This window comes from Microdochium trichocladiopsis (genome assembly GCF_020744255.1).
Source record: "Microdochium trichocladiopsis strain MPI-CAGE-CH-0230 chromosome Unknown B0I36scaffold_9, whole genome shotgun sequence".
Classification (NCBI taxonomy): Eukaryota; Fungi; Ascomycota; class Sordariomycetes; order Xylariales; family Microdochiaceae; genus Microdochium; species Microdochium trichocladiopsis.
Genome location: NW_025763552.1, coordinates 2,151,121 through 2,175,995, shown reverse-complemented (window position 1 = coordinate 2,175,995; position 24,875 = coordinate 2,151,121). Strand labels below are relative to the sequence as shown.

The 24,875-nt window shown below is 58.6% G+C and overlaps 6 protein-coding genes across 6 annotated transcripts; 3 read left to right on the top strand and 3 right to left on the bottom strand.

The window, feature by feature from the left end:
• Window positions 1-3,607: 3,607 nt before the first annotated feature.
• Window positions 3,608-7,143, bottom strand: B0I36DRAFT_353239 (uncharacterized protein; the record flags this gene model as incomplete). Its single annotated transcript, XM_046157189.1, has 4 exons — window positions 3,608-6,366; window positions 6,425-6,751; window positions 6,830-6,954; window positions 7,025-7,143. 4 exons carry the CDS (start codon window positions 7,141-7,143, stop codon window positions 3,608-3,610), a joined length of 3,330 nt encoding a protein of 1,109 aa, XP_046008622.1.
• Window positions 7,144-8,962: 1,819 nt separating this feature from the next.
• B0I36DRAFT_332489 (uncharacterized protein) lies at window positions 8,963-9,715 on the top strand. Its single transcript, XM_046155121.1, has 3 exons — window positions 8,963-9,049; window positions 9,102-9,575; window positions 9,631-9,715. Exons 1-2 carry the CDS (start codon window positions 9,013-9,015, stop codon window positions 9,323-9,325), a joined length of 261 nt encoding a protein of 86 aa, XP_046008621.1. The 5' UTR covers window positions 8,963-9,012; the 3' UTR covers window positions 9,326-9,575; window positions 9,631-9,715.
• Window positions 9,641-12,505, top strand: B0I36DRAFT_332488 (uncharacterized protein). Its single transcript, XM_046155120.1, has 2 exons — window positions 9,641-10,249; window positions 10,312-12,505. The coding sequence occupies exons 1-2, from the start codon at window positions 9,853-9,855 to the stop codon at window positions 12,336-12,338; spliced, it is 2,424 nt and encodes an 807-aa protein (XP_046008620.1). The 5' UTR covers window positions 9,641-9,852; the 3' UTR covers window positions 12,339-12,505.
• A 2,906-nt stretch (window positions 12,506-15,411) lies between these two features.
• On the top strand, window positions 15,412-17,612 carry B0I36DRAFT_165902 (carboxylesterase). The gene is made up of 3 exons (XM_046148726.1): window positions 15,412-16,072; window positions 16,143-16,310; window positions 16,368-17,612. The coding sequence occupies exons 1-3, from the start codon at window positions 15,560-15,562 to the stop codon at window positions 17,445-17,447; spliced, it is 1,761 nt and encodes a 586-aa protein (XP_046008619.1). The 5' UTR covers window positions 15,412-15,559; the 3' UTR covers window positions 17,448-17,612.
• Window positions 17,613-17,777: 165 nt separating this feature from the next.
• Window positions 17,778-19,712, bottom strand: B0I36DRAFT_250374 (putative acetamidase; the record flags this gene model as incomplete). The annotated part of the gene is made up of 3 exons (XM_046150538.1): window positions 17,778-17,911; window positions 17,991-18,969; window positions 19,149-19,712. 3 exons carry the CDS (start codon window positions 19,710-19,712, stop codon window positions 17,778-17,780), a joined length of 1,677 nt encoding a protein of 558 aa, XP_046008618.1.
• A 2,023-nt stretch (window positions 19,713-21,735) lies between these two features.
• B0I36DRAFT_434582 (uncharacterized protein) lies at window positions 21,736-24,081 on the bottom strand. Its single transcript, XM_046162714.1, has one exon. The coding sequence runs from the start codon at window positions 23,732-23,734 to the stop codon at window positions 21,824-21,826; it is 1,911 nt and encodes a 636-aa protein (XP_046008617.1). The 5' UTR covers window positions 23,735-24,081; the 3' UTR covers window positions 21,736-21,823.
• Window positions 24,082-24,875: the final 794 nt, after the last annotated feature.

Here is a 24,875-nt window from a genome sequence, read left to right as displayed (position 1 = left end):
ACTTCGTTCTCCAAAGGGTGGCATTTTTAATTGGTAAGCTGACTGCCGTCTTGTCTTGCTGCCTGGCGTGCCTTGCATGATGCATGGCTGCATGCAACGTCGTGATGACTTGCCGCCTCATGGTCTCGCATGACCCTCACGTCAACCCAAGCAAGGAGAGAGTTCAGCTTCGCAAGCTCACCGCTGCTGCTGGAGCGGACCAGATCCGCAACCACCAACAGCAAAAGTTTGCGGACTTGTTCAGTCCCCCGAAGGCAGGATCCTGCTTCCAGAATGTGGCCGCTCGAGTGTGGTGGTGCATCGCCTTTGGTGGTGTGGCAACCCTCATTAGAACCGGAAGGGGGGAAAACCAAATAGCGCAACGCCACGATGGGATTTGGCGAGCTGGGCATCCACCCCAGTGGTCCGACGGCCCAGCATTAGCAGGCAGCCACCAGCAAGCGACCCCTGCATTTCGCAGTCTTATCCCTGTGTTGAATCTCACCGTGACAGTCGAGAGAGAGAGGCGTGCCTGGCCCCCGAGCTGCCGAACCGCATCTGTGGCTGATATTATTGTGTGTCTTCCGCGCGTATGGTGAGTCAGCGGGGACTTTGTTGTTCTGTCGGGGCTCTCGCCGGTTGTGCATGCACACATGCGCCAACATGTTCTCGCCTCTCGCTCTGTGCGTGGGCGAGACCACAGTCCGGGCCAGATGCAGAACAAGAGCTGAGCGAACCTTGACCCTTGATGCCTGTAAAGCTGTAAAAACATGGAGGTATGCGAAGCAGAACCCTTCCGCAGATCTCATGACCAGGATTCGCCGCAAATCCTTTCCTCAAGCTCGGCCCTCGCCGAGCTGTCGGGCAGAAAGGGGAGCAAAACACCCACTGATTGTGGTGCGTGCGTGCGGGCCAAGCCGATCTCGCCACGCTGCCGGGCCCAGATCTAGCCCGCCAAGTACAGCTTAAGGCGTCCTCTTGTCACCAGCTGAAAAGAGAGGACGCGCTAACCACGCTGCCAGTTAGCGAGCAACGACAGCGCCAACATTTGCTCTGGACCTCTGGCCAAAACAGGCCAGTGCGCCGGCTTGATTGGGCGTGGCACTGGCATTCATATTCACTCTAGCACTAGCCTTGCGAGCCTGGCCCCCATTTCTTCCAGCTTAGGCCCATACAGGTGGGTGGGAGCCAAGGAAGAGGATTCTCCTTTGTTCTCCCGAAAACAGCCTGGCCTCGATGCGCATTGGCTCGATGCGCATTGGCTCGATGCTGTTTAAAGCTGCATGGGAGCACACCCATTTGGCAATTCCCTGAGAGACAGAGTTCTGGCCTGGCCAAGCCTGTTCGATTCGGGTCGAGTCCATTGAAGCATGAAGCGGAGCACGCCTTGCCTGACGCGGCACCCACCATCACCACCATGTTGTTTAACCATGCGGGCGGTGCGCGAGCTCGTCCATCTTGAAAAAAACAAAAAGCAGATTCCCATGTGTCCCCATTCGACGAGACGCGTGGCAAATGGGGTTCACCATGGCCAGTGTGGTAAGATGCCTCTGCAGGAACAACAAGCCGCAAGCTCCAAAGGTGTAATGCACAGGCACGTAACAAGCACGGACGCGCGTCACATTCCGATCTCGGGCGCGGGCACGGGGCAAATTGCAGGGCAGCGAGGATATCGCGCTCTGCATTGTTCTGTGAGGAATTGGCCGCATGTAGATCTAGAATTCTCCCCAGGCTGTGTTATCGACCAAAGAATGACGCTAGCACCGACGGGAATGCCCGAGGCGTCGGCATTGGCGGATGCAGCCGACGCCACGTAACCTCCATTTTGTGACGACGACCCTGAGGGTTTTGCATTCTCATTGTGTTGTGGCGAAAAGGTCTGGCAGCTGAGGAGGATCTCAGAGCTTCAATAGTTGATCTGCACCCCCCAGATTGTTGTGTTGTCGCGAGCTCATGACGATCATCGTGAGCGCATTGTCCGCAGCGCGACACATGTCATCATGATAAAGTGAGGTGTCTGCCTCTAGGGGTCCTATGCTGTGAGGGTCTGTTTGTGAGACCCTTTAAGGGTCGTCTTGGTTTCTTGGCTAGCATTTCATAGAGAGAGCTGGCCTGTGAATGGGGACGTCCAAAGCTATGTCATGCGGCTATTTCACCCAATGGCACGAGTTCATCCCTTCGCAAGACCGGCGGCAAAACGCATCACATGAGCATCAAATACACCGCAAAAGGCGATAGCTCTGAATCTCATACGTAGTTTCTTTCTTTGAAGCTCAACATGAAACCTCTAGCGACATCATCACAGGCCTCCGCATCACGACGTCCGAAGCCTTGTGGCAAGTCAGTCACCAAACTCTAACCTTTTGGCTCCTCGCCATGCCGGGAGCAAGTCTAGATCTCATCACTATGACGGATCCGTCGATCTCACGACGTCGCAACCTCTTTGTCTCCTTGGCCGCTAGTCACGTCAAGAAGGACGGGCCAAACGTTCTTTTGTTTCAAAAATCGACATTAAGTCATGGTTCTCCACCCCGCACGCGAAGAAGCGCCAAGAAATCACTTCCGGTGGGCTGGGGCTTGTGTCTCAGAGGTTAATACGGAGATGCATGCACGATTCGTGTTCAAGGCTGCACTCTAGATGTGAGGCGACATGGGATTTCGTCGGCCGACTGGCTTCCTTTTACCATTGCGGCTCGTGATCCACGAAAAGCGGCTGACATGCATGGCGAACAAATGCTCCAGGCTTGGACAAAAATCGGAGGCTTGGCATTCTGAGGGCAACCCTACATCACGAAGTACTATGCTCGTTGCGATCAGTCAGAAGACGTGGATAGTCGCAAGCCCACCCAACTATGCATAACTAGGCTGTGTGCAAGGCAAAAGAAATACTGAATAGCACGAAGCACCTCGCCGCTGAAAGTCAAATTCCCGATGCGGACTATCGCAAGAATTTCATCGTACACACCGTCCACGTCTCCCTCAATGCGCTCGTTCGTTCTCATATATGTGTCGAGAAGAGTACTCTGGCTGTGCCTGGCTAGGAGATTAGTGCTGCTGCGGACCAAACAAATCGCAAGTTTTTTGCTTAATGGATCGACAATTTAGAGGGCGACTAGCCTACGAGTTGGCTGTGTTCACCTTGACCGCGTCTCTCTGTGCTCAGAAGCGGACTGCATTGTAGGTGCAATCGCATTCGAACCTTCACCAAGATTGACGATGCGAGTTCGATTTCCACCAGTCGCACTGCTTCAACACGCTCGTAGTTCTTTGCTGCTAAAGTAGCTATCCTGAGTGCCTGATGCCTGACTTGAACCAGATTCCTGTTTACTTTTCAACCCATTCTACGAGCCTTCCTTCTCCGAGGACAAGTGAAAACAGCCGGGCTACCAGTTCTCCGTTAGGGGACCTGTGGCTCACCTCTCTGATGCTCAGAGAGTGAGAACGCCTCCCCAGTGTTACCCTTTCCCGACACGTTGGCTTTCTCCTGAGCCTCTGCTCTGTCCCCGCAATATCAACCTGACGTCTCACAACTCTCTGTTTGTGAAAAGCCGAAAAAGTATATGGCACACCATCCATCATTACTTTCCCCATCGTTTCCACTCACAATCCGTCGGATCCGGACACCTCGTCACACCCCGGGCGTAGTAAAGTCTGGATATTGTGGCCAGTTGCCCAAGCTCGCGGGATCCCCACCGATGCGCACGTACGTGCCGACAGCAGGGATGCCGTCAACCAGATAGAACAACTGATACCAGCCGGGAGGGCAGATGTGCGCGCTGGGCGGCGCCGTGATGACACAGGTCGATCCAGCACAGGTAAAGGCCGGGAACAGCGTCCTCGCGCCCATCGAGTTGCCGTGCGTGCTCGACACGGAGCCGAGCAGGGAGAACTTTTGCACTCCGCTGACCGGCCCAGCTGTGGTCGAGTTACCACCGTCGCTGGTGCCGATCTGCACGGTGTACCGGCTTCCATAGGTCCAGTCCTTGCTGTACGCCGGCACGGTGAAGGACGGCCGGGTCCTGTTGCCCCCGGCCAGGGCGAGGAGATACGGCGGGGTGAAGACCTCGACGCGCATCTCCTCCGGGTGGACGCCGTCCTGGGGGTCGGAGCCCGAGACGAGCACGCGGCCGTCGAGCAGCGTGATGGCCTCGGAGTGGTACAGCCGGGCGACGATGGTGGTGGCCATGACGGACATGCGCTGGCCCGCGGGCAGGCTTGGGTCGTACAGCACGGCGCCGAGGTTCGGGTCCGTCGCGAGGCCGAACCCGGCAACGCCCTGCTGGGCGCCGTTGAGGATCAGATATGTCCCGTCCGGGAGGGGCGCGATGCACGACATGACGCGCTTCGAGGGCATGCGCTCGAGCGTCCACTGCGGGTCGGCCGCGTCGGGCTGGATAGAGACGCAGTTGTCGAGGGCGATGCTCGTCGTCGTGGCGCCGCCGCAGATGAGCACCATCAGGGGCTCCGTGTAGGGGGCGACCTGAGGGAGCAGCACGGCGGTGCCCTCGAGCGGATAGTTGCGGCCGGCCCGGGGGTCGATGACAGAGCCGGTGGCGTTGGGCAGGATCCGGGTCGTCTCAAAGGTCCGCTCGTCGAGGATGCGGGCCTCGTTCCAGTACTGCACAAAGATGCCGCCGCTCGGCAAAACCGCGAGGAACGGGTACAGGTTGTTGGGGTCGGTCCGGTATAGCCAGTCCATGTATAGAGGCTTGGTGCCAGTAAAGGGCAGGATCTCGAGGGTTGGCACAGGGCCGGCGTTGGATCCCGTCTCGCCACCGACGACGAGCACGGAGCCGTTGGCCATGATCATGGCGCTGGGGTACCAGCGTCCTTGTTGCAGGCTGAGCTCCTGCACGTTCTCCTGCCAATCGTGGGTTCCGTTGACGCCCGGCGAGCCGTCCGGCCAGTACAGCCGGACGCCGAACGTCGACTCGAGGGACCAGCCGCCGATGGTCAGCTGCCGCGCCCCCTTGTCGGGCAGGATGATGCCGGCCGAGCAGAAAATGTCCGTCTCGACGTGCATCTCGCGCCAGGCGTGCGCAAAGTCGTCGACCAGCGTCAGGTCCAGCTCGTACGCGCCGGTGCTGTTGGGCAGGCCGGTGCCGTACTTTTCCAGAAACGTCACCTTGCCCGTGACGGACTGCATCGTCATGAGCGGAGTCACGACACCCGGCACGAGGAACGAGTACGCCCCCGCGCCGGCGCCCTGGGGATAGTGCCAGGCGTACAGCGGCGAGGTCCCGTTCCAGTAGTAGAGCGTGTGCCGGTTCCCGCCGCTGCAGATGACGGTCGCGTTGCCCGAGCAGGCAATGTTGCACTGGGACTCGTCGACCTTCTGCTCGGCGGCGTCGACGACGTCCTGCGGGTCGCCGCAGAAGCACTGCAGGCCGTACTCGAGGCCCGCGGCCATGTAGCCAAACTCGCCGCAGAGGCTCAGGCATGTCTCTGGGTCGTTGGTGTCAGGCAGCTCCAGCTTCCACGGCAGGTTGTGCGTGTTGTCGGTCGTGTTGACCGACACGTAGCAGCCCTGGTACTGCCACGTGCCGTTGAGCCCGCCCAGCTGCACCGCCGGCGGCTGGAAGACCTCGGGCGTGCCGTCCGAGTAGATGGTCAGGTAGCCCGAGCCGCCGCACATCTCGGTCGTGTTGCCGCTGCAGGGCGTCTGGCACCCAGAGTCGTCGGGTGACTCCTTGCCGCCGTTATAGATGTCGTTGCTGCAGAAGCACTGCCGGAAGTACTCGGTGCCCGAGATGTTGTATCCCATGCTGTCACAGAGGTTGGCACAGCTCTCGCGCGTCAGGTTCGCATTGTCAGGCGCCTGGTATTGAGGCAGGATCCGCGGACCAGGGCCGTCTTGCCAGCAGCCAAAGTAAGACCATCCTGCAGGGAAGCCAGGAGGCGTGCTGCTGGTTGGGGAGGAGCTGCTAGATGTGCTGGTCGTGCTGGTGCTGGTGATTGTGCTCGTACTACTGCTGCCAAATGTTGATGTCACCATACCTGAGCTGGTTGTGGTGGCGGACGTTGTCGTCGAAGTCACGAACCGCGAACTACTGGTCGTCTTCCCAGTAAGCGAAGACGTGGTCGTTCCCGTCGACTTGCCGCTACTCGTCGTCGAGGAGCGCTTCGTCGATGTAGTACTAGTAGTAGTCACCGATGTTCGCTTGGTGGAGCTGCTCGTCGACCGCTTCGAGGTCGAAGTGGCCTTCTTGGAAGTGCTACTGCTGCTCGAAGGCATCGGGGCGATAACCTTGGGCGGCTTCACGCCCTTGAAGCTGTAGACGCTGAGACGGTCGGCACCGCCACAGATCTCGGTCGAGTTTCCGCTGCACTTCATGACACAGGCGTTTGCCGCAGCCGTGCCGCCGTTTTTGATTGCGTCGCCACAGACTGTGTGGCATTGTTAGCATCGCGGTGGCTTTAATTGTATTGGGGATCAACCACATACAGCATTGGTTCGAGTATTCTGTTCCCGCAAGATGGAAGCCTTTGGCCTGACAGGCCGAAGTGCAGGCACGGCCGGTCATGTCTCCCGGAGGGATGTCGGCTTGGTATTGGAGCGCGCGGCGGTTCTTGGTGCCTTCCGTGTAGCAGCCGAGATATGGCCAGTCCTCGATGTCGTGGTTCGGCTGGAAGCCTGCAAGTGTCGGGTTGTGGAACAGCGTCAGGCGGTCTGCGCCACCGCACGGCTGGCGCGAGTTGCCGGCACAGGGCGTGTTGCAAGACGAATTTGAGCTCTGCTGTCTGGCGCCAGGAGCGAGCTGGAGGCCGCAGACTGCATTCTGCTAGTTAGAACGGGTGCACATGACTACTACTCTGCGCGTCTTGCACAGTGAGAAGGCTGACAACTTACAGCATTGGTTGTAGTACTCGACACCCGCGAAAGGGAGCTCCTGTTGCTCGCAGTACGCGAGGCAAGACTCGATAGTCATCTTCTTGGAAGTGCTGTAAGCCGTGTCGATGGTCCGACCGACATCGCTTTGTAGCAAGAAGGTAATCAGCCCTTAGCCTTGCAGAACCACCTCATGAGAGGGCGTAAGTTACTCACGTCCAGCAGTATTGGTACGTCCAGTTGCCCGGGAGTTTCTTCGGGACTTGCAGCTCCTGAGCCGAGGCCAGCATGGCCGGCGCCAGGGCCAAGGCTTTTGCCAATAGCCGGAGAGCCATGGCGAATGAGAAAGGCAGAAACTGCTCACTTAAACCCGTGCGTGATGTCTCCCACGAAGATATTGACAACTAGCAAGCGGATCTTTGAGGGCTCAACCACCCGGGCATCATCTGGGCCTACTTAAATAGACATCATCGAATCTCGCAAAGCTGCCCGGGTGGCTCACGTGATCTTTGCCGTCCACAGCCGTCACGTTTCGTACAACGGGACGAGAAGGCCCTTGTTCTACGCTATTTGCACTGTAACCAACATCAAGTTAGGTTCGGTACTGGCCCAGCTCTGTGTTGGGTAACTACGGAGCGAGACTACCCTCTTGATGCACACTGGTTATTCCGGCAAGAGCAGTTCCCCTGCTACACAGCTCGCATCAATTGCAAGCATCGCCAAATCCTTGATACAGGCCGGGTAGCGTCGGTAGTGAGGACCGGGCCGGCCCCACAACGGCGCCGTCCACCGCCGTGAGCCGGAAGGGCCACGCTAGTCGTAGTTGCTTACCACTGTTTGTTATCACTCGGCTCCTTATACTCCTCTGTTCTGCAGGTGCTCAATGGGGATTGGAATAGGAATCAGCACGAAATCCCTCAGGCATCCTGATCAGTCCTGCTCCCAATCTTGTCTCTCGCATGGTCTCTTCCATTCTCTCGTGAAGAACGGGCCGGCCCCGCTTCTATGTTTGAGCTGAGCCGAAGGACCTACCTCTAGAGGGATTGTGAGCGACGCATGCTAGGAAGTTCAAGTCCCGTAAAGACCCGTGTTCTTTCTTGAGCATCCTGCCTGGGGTCATGTCAACTTTTACGCTTACGTTGTGATCTTTCTGGAATAGCATCATGCCAGTTGCTTACACGGTTGCCATATAACATGGTGCGCAAGACAGCCCACTGACGAGCGCACGGACGATCATATACGTGTAAAGCAAAGGGCTGCGGCATTACCACCCAGAAAGTTGGCTGATGTGGCTGTGGCCACGTTGGTCGGGTATCTACGGCATTATGCGGCTTCCATCCTGCGCGTGATATAGGTCCGACGAAGGCGAGGGCACGATAGCCATGGGCGTCATAGGGCCTTGTGTTTCTAGCGTAGTTCTTGATCAGGAGGAGGAAGAACCAACAGGCTCGAGATCTCGGCACTGGACACCTTTGGCCAAGTATCGCATCGATCTGAGTTTGGTTTAGCTAGGCCTAGTCGTGGCGCCATCTTTGCTGCTGTTGACACGGACATTGTTATGCCAAGAGTGAAGTTGCAGGCGTCATCTTGCAAATGAGGACCAAGACTGCCTTGGGGTCAGCCGGAATCTGTCTATTCGTGGACGTGCACAATATGCGACCTAATGCGCCACAGCTTCCACATTGAAATGATTGTCTCCAAATGAGGCACAGCCACAGCGCTGGAGTTTTGTTGTTGGTTCTTGGCGTCAATGGAGGATCCTGTATGGTGCGGGAGAGGCGCCCGGCCGAGCCAGACGCCTTGCGATTCTTCCCCGACTTGTACGACAACTAGACTGGCTGCGTAACAGAGCGGTCTGCTTTGCTGAGGGCCTGTGTTCCGGCCATGCAAGCCAGGAGCAAGGATGATCGAGTCGATGGTGGCATGACTGCGGCATAACTGCGCCCCGCTGCAGCCTGGTGATGATAAGGTAGGCATATTCCGTCGTAGTGTCCCATGCAGACGGGTGTGGCAATGCTTTGCAGCTTGCAGCCTGACACCTGAAGGCACCCCTGCAAAGGAGGACATCATCACGGGCCGCGCCCAACATGGCCCTTTTCCATCTCGCCTGCCATCTAGCATACGTGGTGACAGGCTTCGACCGACGACCTTTCCCGACAGATCACAAATAGCAGCATAAAAAGAGTGGACAGGCAGGCATCGCGATGGCTTCTCTCGAGCCGTTGCGAATCCTCTCTCTAGGTAAGGTTCCAGCCCTCGCAGCCTTGTTGTCGCGCTGACACCGCCCGTTCAGATGGCGGGGGCATTCGCGGGGTCTCAAGCCTGCTCATTCTAGAGAATGTCATGGAGCAGATCCACGACGCCGAGCGACTCGACCACGTCCCACGGCCATGCGATCGGTTCGATCTGATCGGCGGTACAAGCACGGGAGAGTACATAACGCTGGTCCGGATGTCAGGCGTACACGCTAACGACTGCGCAGGATCATTGCAATCATGCTCGGGCGGCTGCGGATGACGGTCGATGAGTGCATACGAGCATACAAGAATGTGGCCGAGCAGGCTTTCACTCCAAAGACGACGACCATATTGAAGAAACCACGATCCGGCGCCTTTTCCGCCAATGCCCTTGAGGCAGCCATCAAGCGGATCGTCAGGGAGTTCTGTGTGGAATTGGAGTGTGTGGAGCGGCGGCGACAAGGCCACACGACCACAGAGTCATGCCCACACGGCGATGCTTTGTTCCGCAGCAAGTCGTGTACAAAGACGTACGTTATTCACCTTCGCGCGCATGATGGACGGGGGATGACTGACGTGTTCCAGAGTTGTTCTGGCCATCACGAAGGACAACGTCGATACACTGCCGGGCTGGATGGCTGCAAAATTTGGGAGGTCGCCCGTGCCACGTCGGCTGCTACGACTTTCTTCAAGCCCATCAAGGTGGGCCGGGACGAGATCGAGTTTATTGACGCCGCATTTGGATACAATAACCCTTGCGAGGTTCTTATTGACGAAGCCCAGCGGCAGTTTCCCAGTCATGGACAGATGCAAGTCCTCAGTGTTGGCACCGGCATTGGAGACGCTGTCGAGATTGGCGGCTCGTGGCTTTCGATTATAAACGCACTGAAGAAGATGGCAACATCATCCAAGAAGGTAGCGACGACTCTGCAGAGCCGGTACGGTGGTAGCGGCCGGTACTATCGATTCAATGTCGACCATGGCATACAGGACATCACACTATCTGATTGGGAGAAGTCCAGCAAGATTTCAGCCCACACCAACAACTATCTCAACGAGAACATGTCGAAGATCAAGACGTTCGTGGACAACTTTGTCGGCATTGACCAGGGTGGGAAGGCAATGGACGACCAGGAATTGGCTTCGAGCACGATCGGGGCGGGAAGACACACGCAGCGGATGCCCGTCGAACTTGGCGGACCAAGTATGTTTTTTGTGTTAAGAGTATGAAATGCGGCAATATACAGGCGCTAATATCATACAAAGCCAAAGCTTCTCGCCATTACATTCCTCTGGACGAAAATGAGCGCTTTGTCGGCCGAAAAACCCAATTGAATCAGCTCAAAGCGTTGTTCGACAAGAGGAGGCCGAAGGTTGCGCTCGTGGGCTTAGGCGGCATGGGAAAGACGCAAGTGGCATTACAGATTGCATACTGGGTGAAAGAATGCAGAAGGGAGCACTCCGTCTTCTGGCTGCCAGCACTAAGCGACGGCAGCTTCGAGCAGGCGTGCGCCGACATAGTGAGCACGTTCGACATACCAACAGCCGCAGACAACGACGACGCGAGAAAGGCATTGCGGCGGTATCTGAGCTCTGATTCTGCTGGCAAGTGGCTCCTCGTCGTGGACAATGCCGATGATATGAAGCTGCTCTTCAGTACACCAGAGGCGCCCGGCGGCTTAAACCAGTATCTTCCCAAGAGCCGGCACGGCGTGACGTTATTCACGACTCGCTTCACCGAGGTAGCCTTCTCCGTAGCAGGAAGTGACGTGGTGGAGCTACATGAGATGGATCCGGAAGAGGCGAAAGCCTTCATGACCAAGTCTGTCGCTCAGAAGGATCTGCTCCGCGACGACGCGGTGACGGCAACGCTGCTAGAGAAGCTCGCATACTTGCCGCTAGCGATAACACAGGCGGCGGCGTACCTGAACATCAAAAAGACGCCGGCCGCGGAGTATCTCAAACTGCTGGATGCCACGGAGGCAGACGCCATCGGACTAATGAGCGAGGAGTTCCGGGACGACACTCGATATGAAGGATCACGAAACGCGGTAGCGACGACGTGGCTCGTGTCCTTTGATCACATTCGCGATTCAGACCCGGCAGCGGCCGAGCTGCTATCTTTCGTGTCGTGTATAGAGGCGAAAGGGATTCCTCAATCGCTGCTTCCCCGATTTGAGCCAGCACAGCAGCTGGCGAGTGCAATCGGGACGCTGTGTGCATACGCCTTCCTCACCTGGCGCGGTGACAGCAAGATCTTTGACATGCACCGGTTGGTTCAGCTGGCAGCTCGAAATCAGCTGCGTCAGGCGGGCCTTGAGGCACAGGAAATGAGGAAGGCAATCCGGCATGTGCAGTATGTGTTTCCGGATGACGACTATGAGAACCGAGAAACGTGGAGGGAATACCTTCCACATGCTTTCCGACTGCTCAGCAGCGGTGACGGGGACGATATGGAGGAGAAATATACACTGAATTTCTGGGTTGGACGTTGTTTGCTAGCAGACGGGCGAGTCAAGGAAGCAGTCCGGCACCTAGAAGAGACTCGTCGATGGCGTGAAGGTCGATTTCAAGAAGATCATCCAGGTCGACTAGCGTCACAGCATACGCTCGCATCAGCATATCTAGCAGACGGACAGGTGAAGAAGGCGGTCGAGCTACTAGAGTATGTGGTAACAGTACGAGGGAGGACTCTGGCGGAAGAGCACCGTAATCGACTAGCGTCACAGCACGGGCTCGCATTAGCATACCTAGAAGACAGACAGGTGAAGAAGGCAGTCGAGCTACTAGAGTATACCGTTGCGGTAAAAGGGCGGACTCTCTCGGAAGAGCACCCTTCTCAACTCACGTCACAGCATGCGCTCGCATTAGCATATCGAGCAGACGGACAGGTCAAGGAGGCGGTCGAGCTACTAGAACATATAGTAGCGGTGCGACGGAGGACGCTCGTGGAGGACCACCCAGATCGACTAGCGTCACAGCACCAGCTCGCATCAGCGAATCGAGAAGACGGACAGGTAAAGAAGGCGGTCGAGCTACTGGAGTATGTAGTAAGAGTACGAGGGCGGACACTCTCGGAAGAGCACCCCGCTCGACTAGCGTCACAGCACGGGCTCGCAATGGCATATCGAGCAGACGGACAGGTCAATAAGGCGGTCGAGCTTCTAAAGTATGTGGTGGCGTTGCAAAGGAGGGCGTTCGCAGAGGACCACCCCTCTCGACTGGTTTCACAAGAGGCACTTGCGCTTATGTTACTCGATTACAAGCTGGTGGACCTGGCTGGCCCGTTTTAGGAGTCCGACATTGCGGTTCGAGTAGAGGACGCCGGCGGGCAATGACAAGTCTACCTTTGCCCTCCGGCGGCTTCTTACCTACGAGGTGGACGTCGAGAATTACCTGGATGTTTCTTCACACGTCATGTACTGCACAGCAGATACTATACAGCAGTATTGAGAGGGCCATTTGTTTTTCGGAGATGTCCGAATACAGCGACGCAAGTGATCAATGGTGACCATCAATAAGGGTTTGCATGGTCTGTCCGCAATCGTAACAGGTTGCGCAGGTCTTGATCTACGCAGCCGGTAATAGCATAAGAGTAGTACCTTAGAGAATGGTCCAAGACAGCAACAAAGGTTCACAACTGGGTCTTGTTAAAAGTATAGAGATACTCAGGAGTCTTTAAATCAATCAATGGCAACTTCCGAGCTTAGAGGCTATGCCTTTGATCATGTGCAGTACTTCACTGGAGGCGAGCAGACAGCCGCGCCGCAGTACCAGGAGACTCGTTGCAACGATGACCGCAGGCTGTGAACAGTCTGCACCTTGTCCCAAAAGCCAAGTTGCCGGGTTATCCTCCGCGGACGAAAGCCTGTGCACATGGAAGTGCTGTGTCGTCGCTATCACGTGAGCTGTGACGGGTTTCATGGCATGAATTCCCCCAACGACTGCAAAAGCAGCCACTCGAAGGGCAGGCCTGTGGCCTCGGGAGTTATGCAGAGCGGATGAAAGAGCAAGCAGACCCGGAAGATGCCATCGTCACATGGAATTGATTATAAAACCTCGACAGAGTCAATCAGATTTACCCCGCTTGTTCCACCTTGAAGGTTTACGGGATTGGACGAGCTCGTGGTGGACGACGTTGTGTGGCTTGATGTTGCCTGCAAGCCTGGTGCCGGGGTTCACTCTCATCCGACGGGTGCCGCTCAGTACATAAGCACAACCCTGACACTAGAAACTAGAATAGCCAGAGCGGCATGAATATTATAGAAAGAGGGAACAGGGATCCGTACCGTGGCGTCGGCAATTTGTTCGGTTGCTTCCCGTGCAGGCCCGTTGCGCACGGTCGCTGCTGGGACCATGACACGAGCGCGGGTACGTCGGCGCATGGAAGCCCTAAGCGAGCTTCGAGGCGACCATTTCCACTGGTCGCAGATCTGTCTTGTCGCTGGCAACCTAATTCCCCCATGATCAAGAAAGCGGCTATGCTTTGTAGCTCACTAGCATCATTGGATACGAAGCTCTGGTGCCTGAATATGACCCCTGAGGCTTAACAGACAGTGGATCTTTGCTGATCCATACAAACAACAATGTCACTGGTAGATGGCGGTAAGCGGGAGAGGAGAGAGGTGGGCGTCTCGCCTGCGAGAATGAATACCCGCCCGCCTGGGGCTTTAGCCCAGTCTCTCCAGTCTTTGTAAGCGTCCAGCGAAGATCGCTTGCGGGCTGCTTGGCCAAGTGGATGGATGGCTCAAGGATTGTGCTCATGTGACCACAAGACAACCAAGCCAGATGACACCCCTGTCTCACCCCAGGAAAGCGACAAACTCGGCCCCCAAAGCAGAAGGAGGGGGAGGTGCCTCCCCCGTGGGGTGGGAGGGTTGCGCCGAGCTGGGCACCACGTTGGACAGTATTGCATGACGGCATCTTATGATTGGGGTGTGGAGGGCGTTATGGTGGGTGGTGGACCAGAGCAGCAGCCTGGAGCTCAATGTGCCGAGGCATGACCGTGCTCCTCCCGCACGACAGCGCAACAATCCGTGGGCTAGTGAGCTTCTAGCCTGAACTCAATCCATCTGTGCTGCAGATCATGCTAGTCTGCATCGGCGGCAGTCATGCAAAAGATCAGTCGGTTGATGATCCCAAGACAGCCTCCTCTTGCGAGGAAACACAAAACAAGGCATTGTCGTATTGTATTCCTGCCCGTGGCACTTTTGTTAGTCAAATCTTGCTTGCTAGCTCGCTGCTTGCCGCCGAGCTCGAGAGGACGTGACTGGCCAGCCTGGACCCAGTCTCGTGGATCATGATCACCACCGCTGGCAGCTGTCCGAAGTAGTGCCGCCTCCCATTAGAGCAGCAATCACATTCCCGTATTGGCAAAAGCCTATTGACCTCTGCGGCGCCTAAAGAGAGCGACCGATGGGTTCTTCCCTTACCTTTCCCACCCCGCGTGGCTGTTCCCGTCAAGCCTATCACTTTACCCCGCAAAAGAACAACCTCGTCTTGCCCGATCCCCCACATTTGGCAGGGATGTCGATGGGTTTTTGCCCAGCCTCAACAAATGCGCTTCCTTCAATGCTCACCGCATCACGAGCGAGTTTTTCCTGCTGTGCCTCTCGACACATATTCACATGTCATATTAGCGCTCTGCCTCCGAGCGTCGTTTCCCCTCTGGATTTCCCGTAAACGTGCTTTACGTTGCATTTCATGGCGCCCATTGCGAGCTCCCGTGACTCGATTTCGTCGTCTTCTCCTGCCGCTTCAACGAGCTAGTGCAAGCCACCCTTGCCGCCTCGCTAAGAACAGCAGCACGTTAAATTCCTCTGCAGCTCCCTCTGTACCCCAGATCCACAGCGCTGTCATGCTACCGCACGGAGAGAGAGGTCCAATTGCCTGCCTGTCTGACCCGGCACATCCGACCCCACGAGCCACACTTCCAGACTTTTCTGACAGCTGGGCGCCTCGGAGGCTCATGCCGAATCGAGACAAATACGCCGCCCGCATATATACTAGAATGTGCTGGTGACCACATTAGCCTGGTCAAGACCCAGGTACTCCAGGTTCCCCAGAGTGTCAAACCGTCCTTGCACATGTGAAAATGGAAACCTGCGCGTCCACTGGCAGTGCCAAGCAAAGCTTCCTAGAGGTATTGGCACAATCCTTGTCCGGGGTATTCGATGCTCCCGTGTCCAGCACAGCAGGCCCCCAATTGATCGTGAGATCGACACCCACTTTGGCGCCCAGACGTCAAGTTTTTCTGCGAGGCTACCCACTTGTGGACCTCCAGCAGATGAACTACCGAAAATTAGGATAAAGAGAAGCGCCGTCGCCCGCCTCACTGTTTGTGAATTTTCTGTTGTGTGTCGGTAGGCTCAGAGTGATTCGTGTCTTGTCTCTCGTGGCTACAGACCCAAAGTCAGACTTGGTCTCTTGTCCCTGGCCCTCCCTGCCTTCACAGGCCTGAACCCCAGCTCCTGCCCACTCCTCCTTCGAGAGGCAGACAGATAAGACACCCACGATGGTTGCTCTCCACTCCCTCTTCTGGAGCAGTGCACTCCTTGCCGCACGCACATTTGCTCAAGATGCCGGCACGGCGTCTCCCGCACCAGCCGCGGACGCCGACTCGGCAGATGCGCCAGTCTCTCAGCTCGCCATCAAGACCGCAACCGTGACTTCACCTGCCGGCACGTTTATCGGCAACGTCATCAACAACGTCGAGTCGTATGGAGGCATCCCCTACGCGCAGGCTCCCGTCGGCCCGCTGCGTCTGCGTCCGCCGCAGCGCATCACTGGCAACCTGGGCACGAGGGATGTCACGGGCCCGGCTGCGGCGTGTCCGCAGTTCGTCGTCTCGAACGATAGCAAGAACGTGCTGTTCGACTTGCTGGGGGATATTGCCGGGCTGCCGTTCGTCCAGGATGTGACTGGCCAGACGGAGGATTGTTTGACAGTGACGATTGCGAGGCCTGCGGGGACCAAGGCGGATGCCAAGCTTCCTGTGCTGTTCTGGATCTTTGGCGGGGGATTTGAGGTAAGTGCATGATCAACCCCTTGTAACGATTTGCAAAAGGGCGCACCGTGCTGATAATTGCAATTGCTAGCTCGGTTGGACGTCCATGTATGACGGCAGCAGCCTCGTCAACTACGGCGTCAGCATCGGCGAGCCCTTTGTCTTTGTGGCGGTCAATTACAGAGTGGCGGGCTGGGGTTTCATGCCCGGCAAGGAAATCAAGGCCGACGGCTCTGGCAACCTTGGTCTTCGTGATCAGGTGAGTTCTTCTTCAAAGTCATTTTCGACGCGATCACGATACTGACAGCCAATATAGCGCATGGGCCTTGAGTGGGTTGCGGATAACATTGCCAGCTTTGGCGGTGACCCGGACAAGGTGACCATCTGGGGCGAGTCTGCTGGCTCCATCTCCGTGTTCGACCAGATGGCCCTCTACGGCGGCCAGTACAAGTACAAGAACAAGCCCCTGTTCCGCGGCGCGATCATGAGCTCTGGCAGCATCGTGCCCACCGAGGCGATTGATTCCAACAAGGGACAGATCGTGTACGACAAGGTCGTTGCCACGGCCGGCTGCTCTGGTGCCGCTGACACGCTCAACTGCCTCCGCGGCCTGTCATATGCAGATTTCTACCGCGCGGTCACCTCCGTGCCGGGCCTGCTCAGCTACCAGTCCCTCGCGCTGTCGTACCTCCCCCGACCAGACGGCGACACCCTGCCACAGTCACCACATCTCCTCGCGGACCAGGGCCTATACGCGCCCGTCCCGTTCATCATCGGCGATCAGGAAGACGAGGGCACGCTCTTCGGCATCTTCCAGCCCAACCTGACCAGCCCGGCCGATCTGGTCGACTACCTCAAGGCCTACTACTTCCAGCGTGCGACCAAGGCTGACCTGGCCGAGTACGTCGCGACCTACGACACGGGCATCGCCGCCGTCGTCGACGGCTCACCACACCGCACGGGCCTACTCAACGAGATCTTCCCGGGCTTCAAGCGCCGCGCCGCGGTGCTGGGCGACCTGGTGTTCACGCTCTCGCGCCGCGTCATGCTGCAGCACGCCCAGCGCCTCCGGCCCAGCGTGCCCTTCTGGTCGTACCTGGCGAGTCAGAACTACGGGACCCCCGTGCTCGGCAGCCTGCACGGCGGCGACATCCTCCAGGTCTTCCTGGGCGTGCTGGACAACTACGCCGCCCGCAGCCAGCGCGCGTACTACATCAACTTCCTGTACAACCTGGACCCGAACGTCGGCAAAGGCGGGTATCCGAGCTGGCCCAAGTGGATGCAGGGCAAGCAGCTCATGCAGTTCTTCAAGGGGAGCAGCTCGTTGCTGAGTGATGACTTTAGGAAGGACTCGTCGGATTGGCTGAGCTTGCATATTGACGAACTTTTGTTTTGAGCGTGCGGGCGCGAAATGGTGAATGAAAATTTCTATTTGAAAGGGCGGCGTTATATGGTTGAGGACCCCCGAGGACGGGGCTTAAGGAATTGTGACAAGTTTCGAGTTAATGGTTCATATTATTCTGGCAGTACATATCACAACCTGTGAACAAGAGATCTTGAAAGAAGTCAAACTACTCCATTTCATCCTGCGGGCACGTGTGACTGAGTGGCTGTACCGCAATATAGAATCACGGCTCGAATTGACTCCTGTAACACTCGAGTCTATGCTGACACGTCTGGTATTGTGCAAGTCTCCAGTGAGACCACGGATGCTGAACTCTCCTCATCAAGCCTTCTTTGCGTTATCCTCTGCAAGCAGCTTCTCAATGACCTTGGCCACTGCAATGCTCTGCTCCTCACCAAACCGCCCGCCAACAACCTGGACACCAACAGGTTGGCCCATTACTAGTGCTGGGTCGTCTATTTCAGAGTTAGTGAGTATCCAATTCCAACAAATATCCGCTTTGAAACAATAGGGTTTAGGGCAGCAACCACTTACAACTCTCATAGTTGATCTTGTCGCTGTTGTTTCTGGGCTGATGCTTCGTCCAGGTCTCGTCACCCTTGACATTCTCCTCGTCGACCACGCCCACCGGCACCGCCAGCGCCGCGAAGCCCAGCCAGTTCCAGATACACGTGAGCCCGACATGCGGCTCGCTCCTGACCCACTCCCGCCTGCGCAGGCCCGTCCACGGCTGGATCGGCGTGACCAGCGCATCCAGCCGGGCCTCGCTCCACCGCTTCAGGTACGCCTTCTGATGCTCGACGCGCAAGTCGGCGAGAGCCTCGGCCTCGTCCTGGCTCAGGAGGTCCGCGTCCGTGCCGACAATCATGCCCTCGATCAGCGGCTCCCCGCTGAGCGCGCACGAGTCGTTGGCGTACTTGCCGCCGTCGTCCATGATCGCTTTCCCCCAGGACTGCCAGAGTTCCTCGTGCTCGGCGGTCGACCACTCGATGACCTCGTGGCCCGCGGTGCGCAGCAGGCCAATGACCCTCCGCACCGTCGCCGTGACGGGCGGCTGCGGCAGGGCTTTGCCGTCATCAAGATACCACCCGATCCTCAACTTCCTCCCACCTTTTTCCGGCTCAAACCGCGCCGCGTCAGCAAGCTCCTTCCTCCAGGGGATGGGATACACCTCCGGGTTACGCAGCCACGGCTGGGCCCCGAGGTACGCCGCGAGGACACACTCCATGGTGGCGAGGCTGCTCGCGATGGGTCCCACCACGGGCGGCGCGATGAACCGGCGGGCCTTGGCCGAGTCGGCGAACGCGAGCCGGCCCACGGTCGGCGCGAGCCCGTAGCATCCCTGGAGGTGCGACGGGATCCGGACGGACCCGCCCGTGTCGGTGCCGAACCCGATCACCGAGGCCCGGCTGCCGACCAGCGCGCCCTCGCCGCCGGAGCTGCCGCCCGAGATGAGCTCGCGGTTGCGCGGGTGCAGGGACTGCAGGAAGACGTGGTTGTACGAGTCGGCCATCTTTTTCCCCCCCGTTGTCAGTGACAGGGTTCTTACGGTGTACTCTCGAGGAAGGGGTTCGCTTTTGTAGCACCAGTTTCGGGTCAAGTTCGACACGACGCAAAATGCATAGTAGCAAGGAAAAAGAGGAGGAGAAGGAGACTGAGGAAGGTTGAAGCCTCAAGAAAACCGCAACTCACCATGATACTCTGCGAAATATTCGTCTTGACATACATCACAGCCCCCAGCCCCCTGAGCACCTCGACAAGCCCGCAGTCCTTCTCCTTGGGCTTCCCAATCTGCCCGACCCAGCCCTCGGTCGAGTCCACCCCTTTCACATCCAGCAAGTCCTTCAGGCTCACCGGCAACCCGTGCAGCGGACCGACCGCTTTCCCCCCCGAGGAGCGGTAGTACTCGTCCAGGGCTTCGGCCCGGCGCAGCGCCAAGGGGAAGAACATTTCCGTGCAGCACCCGATGAGCTGCTGCGCGAGGGCGGCGCGCTTGAAGAATGCGCGGAGGACCTGGACGGCCGTGTAGACGCCGGTGGCGAGCTTGTCGAGCAGCACCGGGGCAGAGGTGGTCTCGGTGATTTCGAGCTCGGTCGGGTCCAGGATGCCCGAGGTCCGGAGCCATTGCAGCGTGTCCTTGGGCGGGGAGGCGAGGATGGATGCCGGGAGGATGTATTCGGCGGGGATGCTGGCGTGGACTTCGGCTCGCTTCTGGGCGGCGCGGAGTTTCCAGGCGGGCTTTTCACTGGGAGCCATGGTGATGGTGGTTGTTGTTGGCGTTGTTGTCATTGTTGTTGTCGTTGTCATTGTTGTTACTGTTGTGGTGGACATGGTGGCGGTAGTGGTCGCCGGTGGGCGTTGTATGGAATACGCTCTTATTCGTGGTTGATGAACGGGGAGGAGGTTTTGAATGTTGAGATGGGATCAGGTATGGGACGATGACTTAATTACCTGGGCGAGAGTCGTGATATGGTGTCGTGAAAAGCCAGTACGAAGCGCAGATCACTCTTTGACCCCGAAGCCAGGTTGGTTCAGACCGTTGCGATACGTCACAATAAGGCAAGAGACACGGAAAATCAGGCTCGAGGCTGTTGTTGCCAAGAGAGGATCGGACCCAGCTGTTATTCGTGGGCTCTGTCTCACAACCCAACCAGATGGAAAGAGAAGTGGGAACCCAAGAGGGCGCCGGGGCAAGTCCCATACTTGTGTAACTCGAAGATACGCAAGGATGCCCATCCAGTGCCCAGTTGGCTTCACGCACACGCCCAACCGTCCAGAGGGGGTCAACCTGGATATCGTGACTGTTTTCCCCTCCGCCGGCTCCTGGTACCCCCACGCTCTCTCCAAGAATACCGGCGGGATAAGGCGGGGGGATATGGATCGGCTTCGGAAGGTATCAAAAGCGGAAGTCAATCAGGCTGCCGGGAGAGTGTTGTGCCCGGTTGAATGGGGGGACGATGCGGCGGCAGCGGCGGCGGCGGCGGCGGCGGAGGGCAATCCTACTCCGAAAAAAGTTGGTCAGATGTTCTTACCCGGAGCCGCATGGGCTGGCTGGTGGTGCAACAACCTGAGCAGGGCCAACAAGCAAAGTTCAGCCGGGATCGTGTTAGCCAAACACGCCAGATGCCAGGGATGAAAGGATTTGCCAGGGCTGCCCAAGCGAGAGATCGTTACTGGGCTAGCAGCCGTTCCCAGCAGCGTGGATGGCGAGGAGGGGAACAACAAGCAAGAATGGACAAGGGTTCGGTGGTCATACGACACTTTGTCATGGTATATGTGTTACTGAAAGATTTATCGATTACCTTTGCTGGTCCAGGGCTTGGCTGGAGCAGACAGGGTTTTGGTACCGGGCTTCTGTTTATCCTCTAATTTGGGGGTCCTGCTCCAAGCTAATGCATGTAGGTCTTCGTGGCACGATACGCCAGAGGGAGGGGGGGGGGGTTCTTTTTCCTCCTTCAGACGAAATGAATGCGGAAGGCAGTCAATCGAGACAGCAAGGGTGGGGATGAGGCAAACGGGTTTGCTTGCTAGCCTGCATGGCCAGGCCCAGGGCAGCCACATGGCGATGCTGACGTGGAATGCCAAACGACGTGCATGGCATGACGACACTAGTCGATGGCGTCTGCAAGGTGCTGCCAGGCTAGCGAGTCTCTTGGTGACTGCTCATATTTGTGATTTGTGTGTTGGAATCGCCGCTTTGTGTAACAACGTGCGGGGAAGAGAAAGTCCGGCCAGGGCGGGAACAACCACAAAGCAAAATGAAGCCTGGCCGTTTTGGGAAAGCAACCATAGCAGTCGTCCGATAAGGTTGAGAGTGTGGAGGTTGTCGGGCTCCGCTCCGACGGCCACTTGCCTTTCCTCCACTGGCGCAACATCTGACGATGGAGTTTGGCAACGGGGGCGGCGTGCGTGCCTTTTGTCGCAGCGAGATCAGCCAAGGTCCGCCACGCGATTGGCGAAAAGAAGCGGTCCCTTCCCGCGCCCGAGAGAGCGGTTGGCAGTCGAGGCTAGTAAGGATCAGTGCGGAGTGACCCAGCACAGACACGGAGCAGAGGCACGACGTCGTGCAACGGCCGGAAAGTGGGGAGACACCAAGACACCCGCTAGATGTGCCGCTTGCCTTTTGTCTTTGTCATGATTATGATTTCTTTCCTGTTACCAACAAGGTGGGACGCCTCGCTGGGCCGAGGTTATTTCCGGTAATCCATCGGCGAGCACATTCTACGGCGTCATAAAGCCGGTAATACGGCCCTGTTCTCCGCCTCCTGCTCCGCCTCCTCCGCCTCCTCCGCCTCGTCTTCCTCGTCTTCCTCCTCCACCTCCTTCTCCTCTTTCCGGGATACAACAGAACATCTAGGGGCCCCCTTTCATGCCCCCGTCGACTTGCCCAGAATCCGCGTCCAGTGCTCCTCGCTGCCGCTGTGTATCCTGCCGTTGGGATAGATGGGCCTGGCAAGCGTGTCGCAGCGCATCCAGTACCCGTCGACGGCCTGGCGGTGGCGGGGGGTGCGGGCGTGGTGGCCGAGGATGGTGACCTGGCAGGCGAGGTGGCGGTACTTGCCCGAGGTGACGGGGACGCCGGCGAGGATCTTGTCGCAGACGCGGTCGGCGAGGGTCGAGAGCGTGTCGTCGGTCTCGTTGTCGATGAAGCCGCCGACGTGGGCCGTCTCGGTGGCGATGAGGGCGGCGGCGTAGCGGAAGCTGTCCTGGAGGACGAGGGTGTCGTCGTGGCGGCCGGTGAGGTTGAAGCTGGTGCGCAGGATCTGCTGGACGGCGAGCATGGAGAGCTTGAGATCGCGCTGGTGCCGCTTCTGCTGGGCGTCCATCTCGGCGGCGGCCATCTTGACCACGTCGTCGTCGTCCTCCTTGCGGCCGCGGTGCGCGGTCCGGGCCTTGACCACGGCGGCGTAGACCATGTAGCTGTCCCGGGGGCACGAGACGAGCTGGAAGAAGTCGTCGCGCATGCCCTCGCGCACCCAGTCCGGGAACACGAGGGCGTTGCGCCGGTTCTGCTCAAAGTAGAAGCCCATCGTGTCGTACCACGAGAGCAGGCTCACGGCCTCGCGCAGGCCCGCCAGCTCGGCACACAGCGCGTCCAGGCTCGCCGCGTCGTGGCAGTGCAGCTGCAGCAGCGCCCGCGCCCCGTGCATGTGCCACTGGCAGTCGATAAAGGGGCCCTCGTACACGTCCAGGAAGCTCAGCGTCACCACCCCGTACAGCGCCAGGATGTCCCCCGCCCGGATCGCCTCGTTGAGCTCCGCCAGCGCCGCCGCGTGCGACGTCAGCAGCTCCACGCTGCCCGTGTGGTGGTGGTCCCCCGGGCCGTGAGGGATCTGGCCCTTTAGGCGTTGCCACAGGAGTTGCCACACGTTCCCCAGGTCTCGGTCGACCAGCGGATACGATGCGTCCGGCCCCGGTGTGACGCCCTCGGGCCGGTACCGCCGTTCCTTGGTGATGCTGCGCCGCGCCTCCGCAAACTGCTTCGTGAAGAACTCGTAGTACGCCAGGTAGTGTGTCGTCCAGTTCGAGTCCTCCGGGTTGTCCTCGAGCGCCGCGCTCAGCAGCTGGGCCCGCTGGTCCTGCCGCACCTGGAGGGGTGCCGTCGTCCGGCGCGGGTTGTAGAACTTTTCAGGCGGCGGGGAGTCAGTAGTGGTAGTTGATCCTGGCGGCGGTGTTGGTTCAGCCGTCGTGATGCTGGTGCTGGCTGGGGAGTAGGAGGCGGCGGATCCGCTGTTGAAGATGCCATGACTCCTACTTGTGTCAGCGAGCTGCTGCTGCTGCTGCTGCTGCTGATGATGATGATGATGATTATGTTGATGATGTTGTGCTTTAAAGATGAAATCTGGCGGCGATGACACCGACGAATGAGACAGCGAGGGAGACGGGGACGGCCCGCATGATGGCGAGGCTGTGAATGACGATGCGGACACCGGTGTGACCGACTTGCCAGAGCCCGTGGACGACGACGATGCCGGCGTCAGCGGGGGAGCAAAGGCATTGCTGGCCCAGCGGACCGTGGTGGCATAGCCCTGGCAGGCGATGCCCTCGGCCACGCAGATGCCGCAGCTGGGCCGGTTGAGATCGCACTTGACGTTCCGGGCCTTGCAGGTGCGGCAGTCTCGATCCCGGCGGAATCCTCGGGGCCGGCCCTTTGGCCGGACGGACGTTGCTGCTACTGCTGTGCCGCCGTTGCCGTTACCGTTGCCGTCGCAGCCGGGCACGGAGGCGGAGCCAACGGCGGACGCGGACGAGGACGAGGCCTTGCGGACCGGCGGCATGGGGTGGTCCCCGGGTCAGGACGAGGCCTGGTGCGTTGGGCTCTGGGCAGTCTTGGCCAACCGCAACAGTAGTTGGCTCGCTGGCTGGCTGCAGCCGGCGATCCAGGTCCGTGGTCGTCCCGTGGTGCAATCGGCGGCGAGGCAAAGGGCGGGCTGGGGAGTGGACTCGCGGGTGGAGATTAGGGGGAAATTTGCGGAAGGGCAGGCGGCGAGGGGCACAAGGAGAGCGGCGCAGCCAGGACCAAGAGGGAAGGAAGCCAGGCTTGGGAGGAGGGGCACAGTGTTGCCGCAAGCAGAAGGGGTTCTGTTCTTGATGGGCGGGAATCTGGATGAATGAGTGAAATGGGACTGCACGCCAGCTTACGTCGGGTTGCAAGGGCAGGCTAATGATTTACGCCCTCATCCAGCTCAGCTCAGCTCAGCCAGCCAGCCAGCCAGCGCGAATTGCTTGCTTGGTTGCGTCCTGGTTTCGTCGGACCGTCCTCCACCCGCCCGCACGCCCGCGGGCACCCTCTGGGTTGACTTGTCTCTCTCTCTCTCTGCTCTCTCCACCACATGCAGCAACGAGGCCGCACCAGCACCAGCAGTAGCACCAGCAGTGGCCCACCTGGCGCCTGTTTTTAATTGCCTGGTGCTCCGTCGGCGTTGCGGGCAGGGCCTGGGCCTGAACCCAAAGCACACCGGCTTCGTCAACGCGCCGTGAGTTAAGGTTGGGGGCGCGGAGCCGGGGTCTGGGCCCTGGAGCGCCCTCGGAGCCCTGGGGGGCTGTCCTCCCTGTGGAGAGTGGCAGCAAGGATGTCCCGAGACAGCACTGGACAGCTCGCAGGGGGCTTGTCCTGCTTTGGGCCTCGTCTCCCGGGCCGTGTCCACAAGGTGCTGAATCATGGCTGCCGGGCTGGTCGTGTCGTGTTGGTGTGGTGGTTCTTGTTGGCCGGGCTCGGTGCTGATCAACTGTAATATGCCTGGGCTGCCCTCTTATTTGCTCCCGTCGCCTTCACCGTCGGCGCTGGGCCTGTCCCCTTTCCCATGCCATGCGACGCCATCCCATGCGGCCGCCCTCCACGACCCATGCCAGTGTCTTGCAGCATGGCAAACATTTGCTCCCTGCCTGCTCCCGGGTGATAGCATCGACGACCCCCGA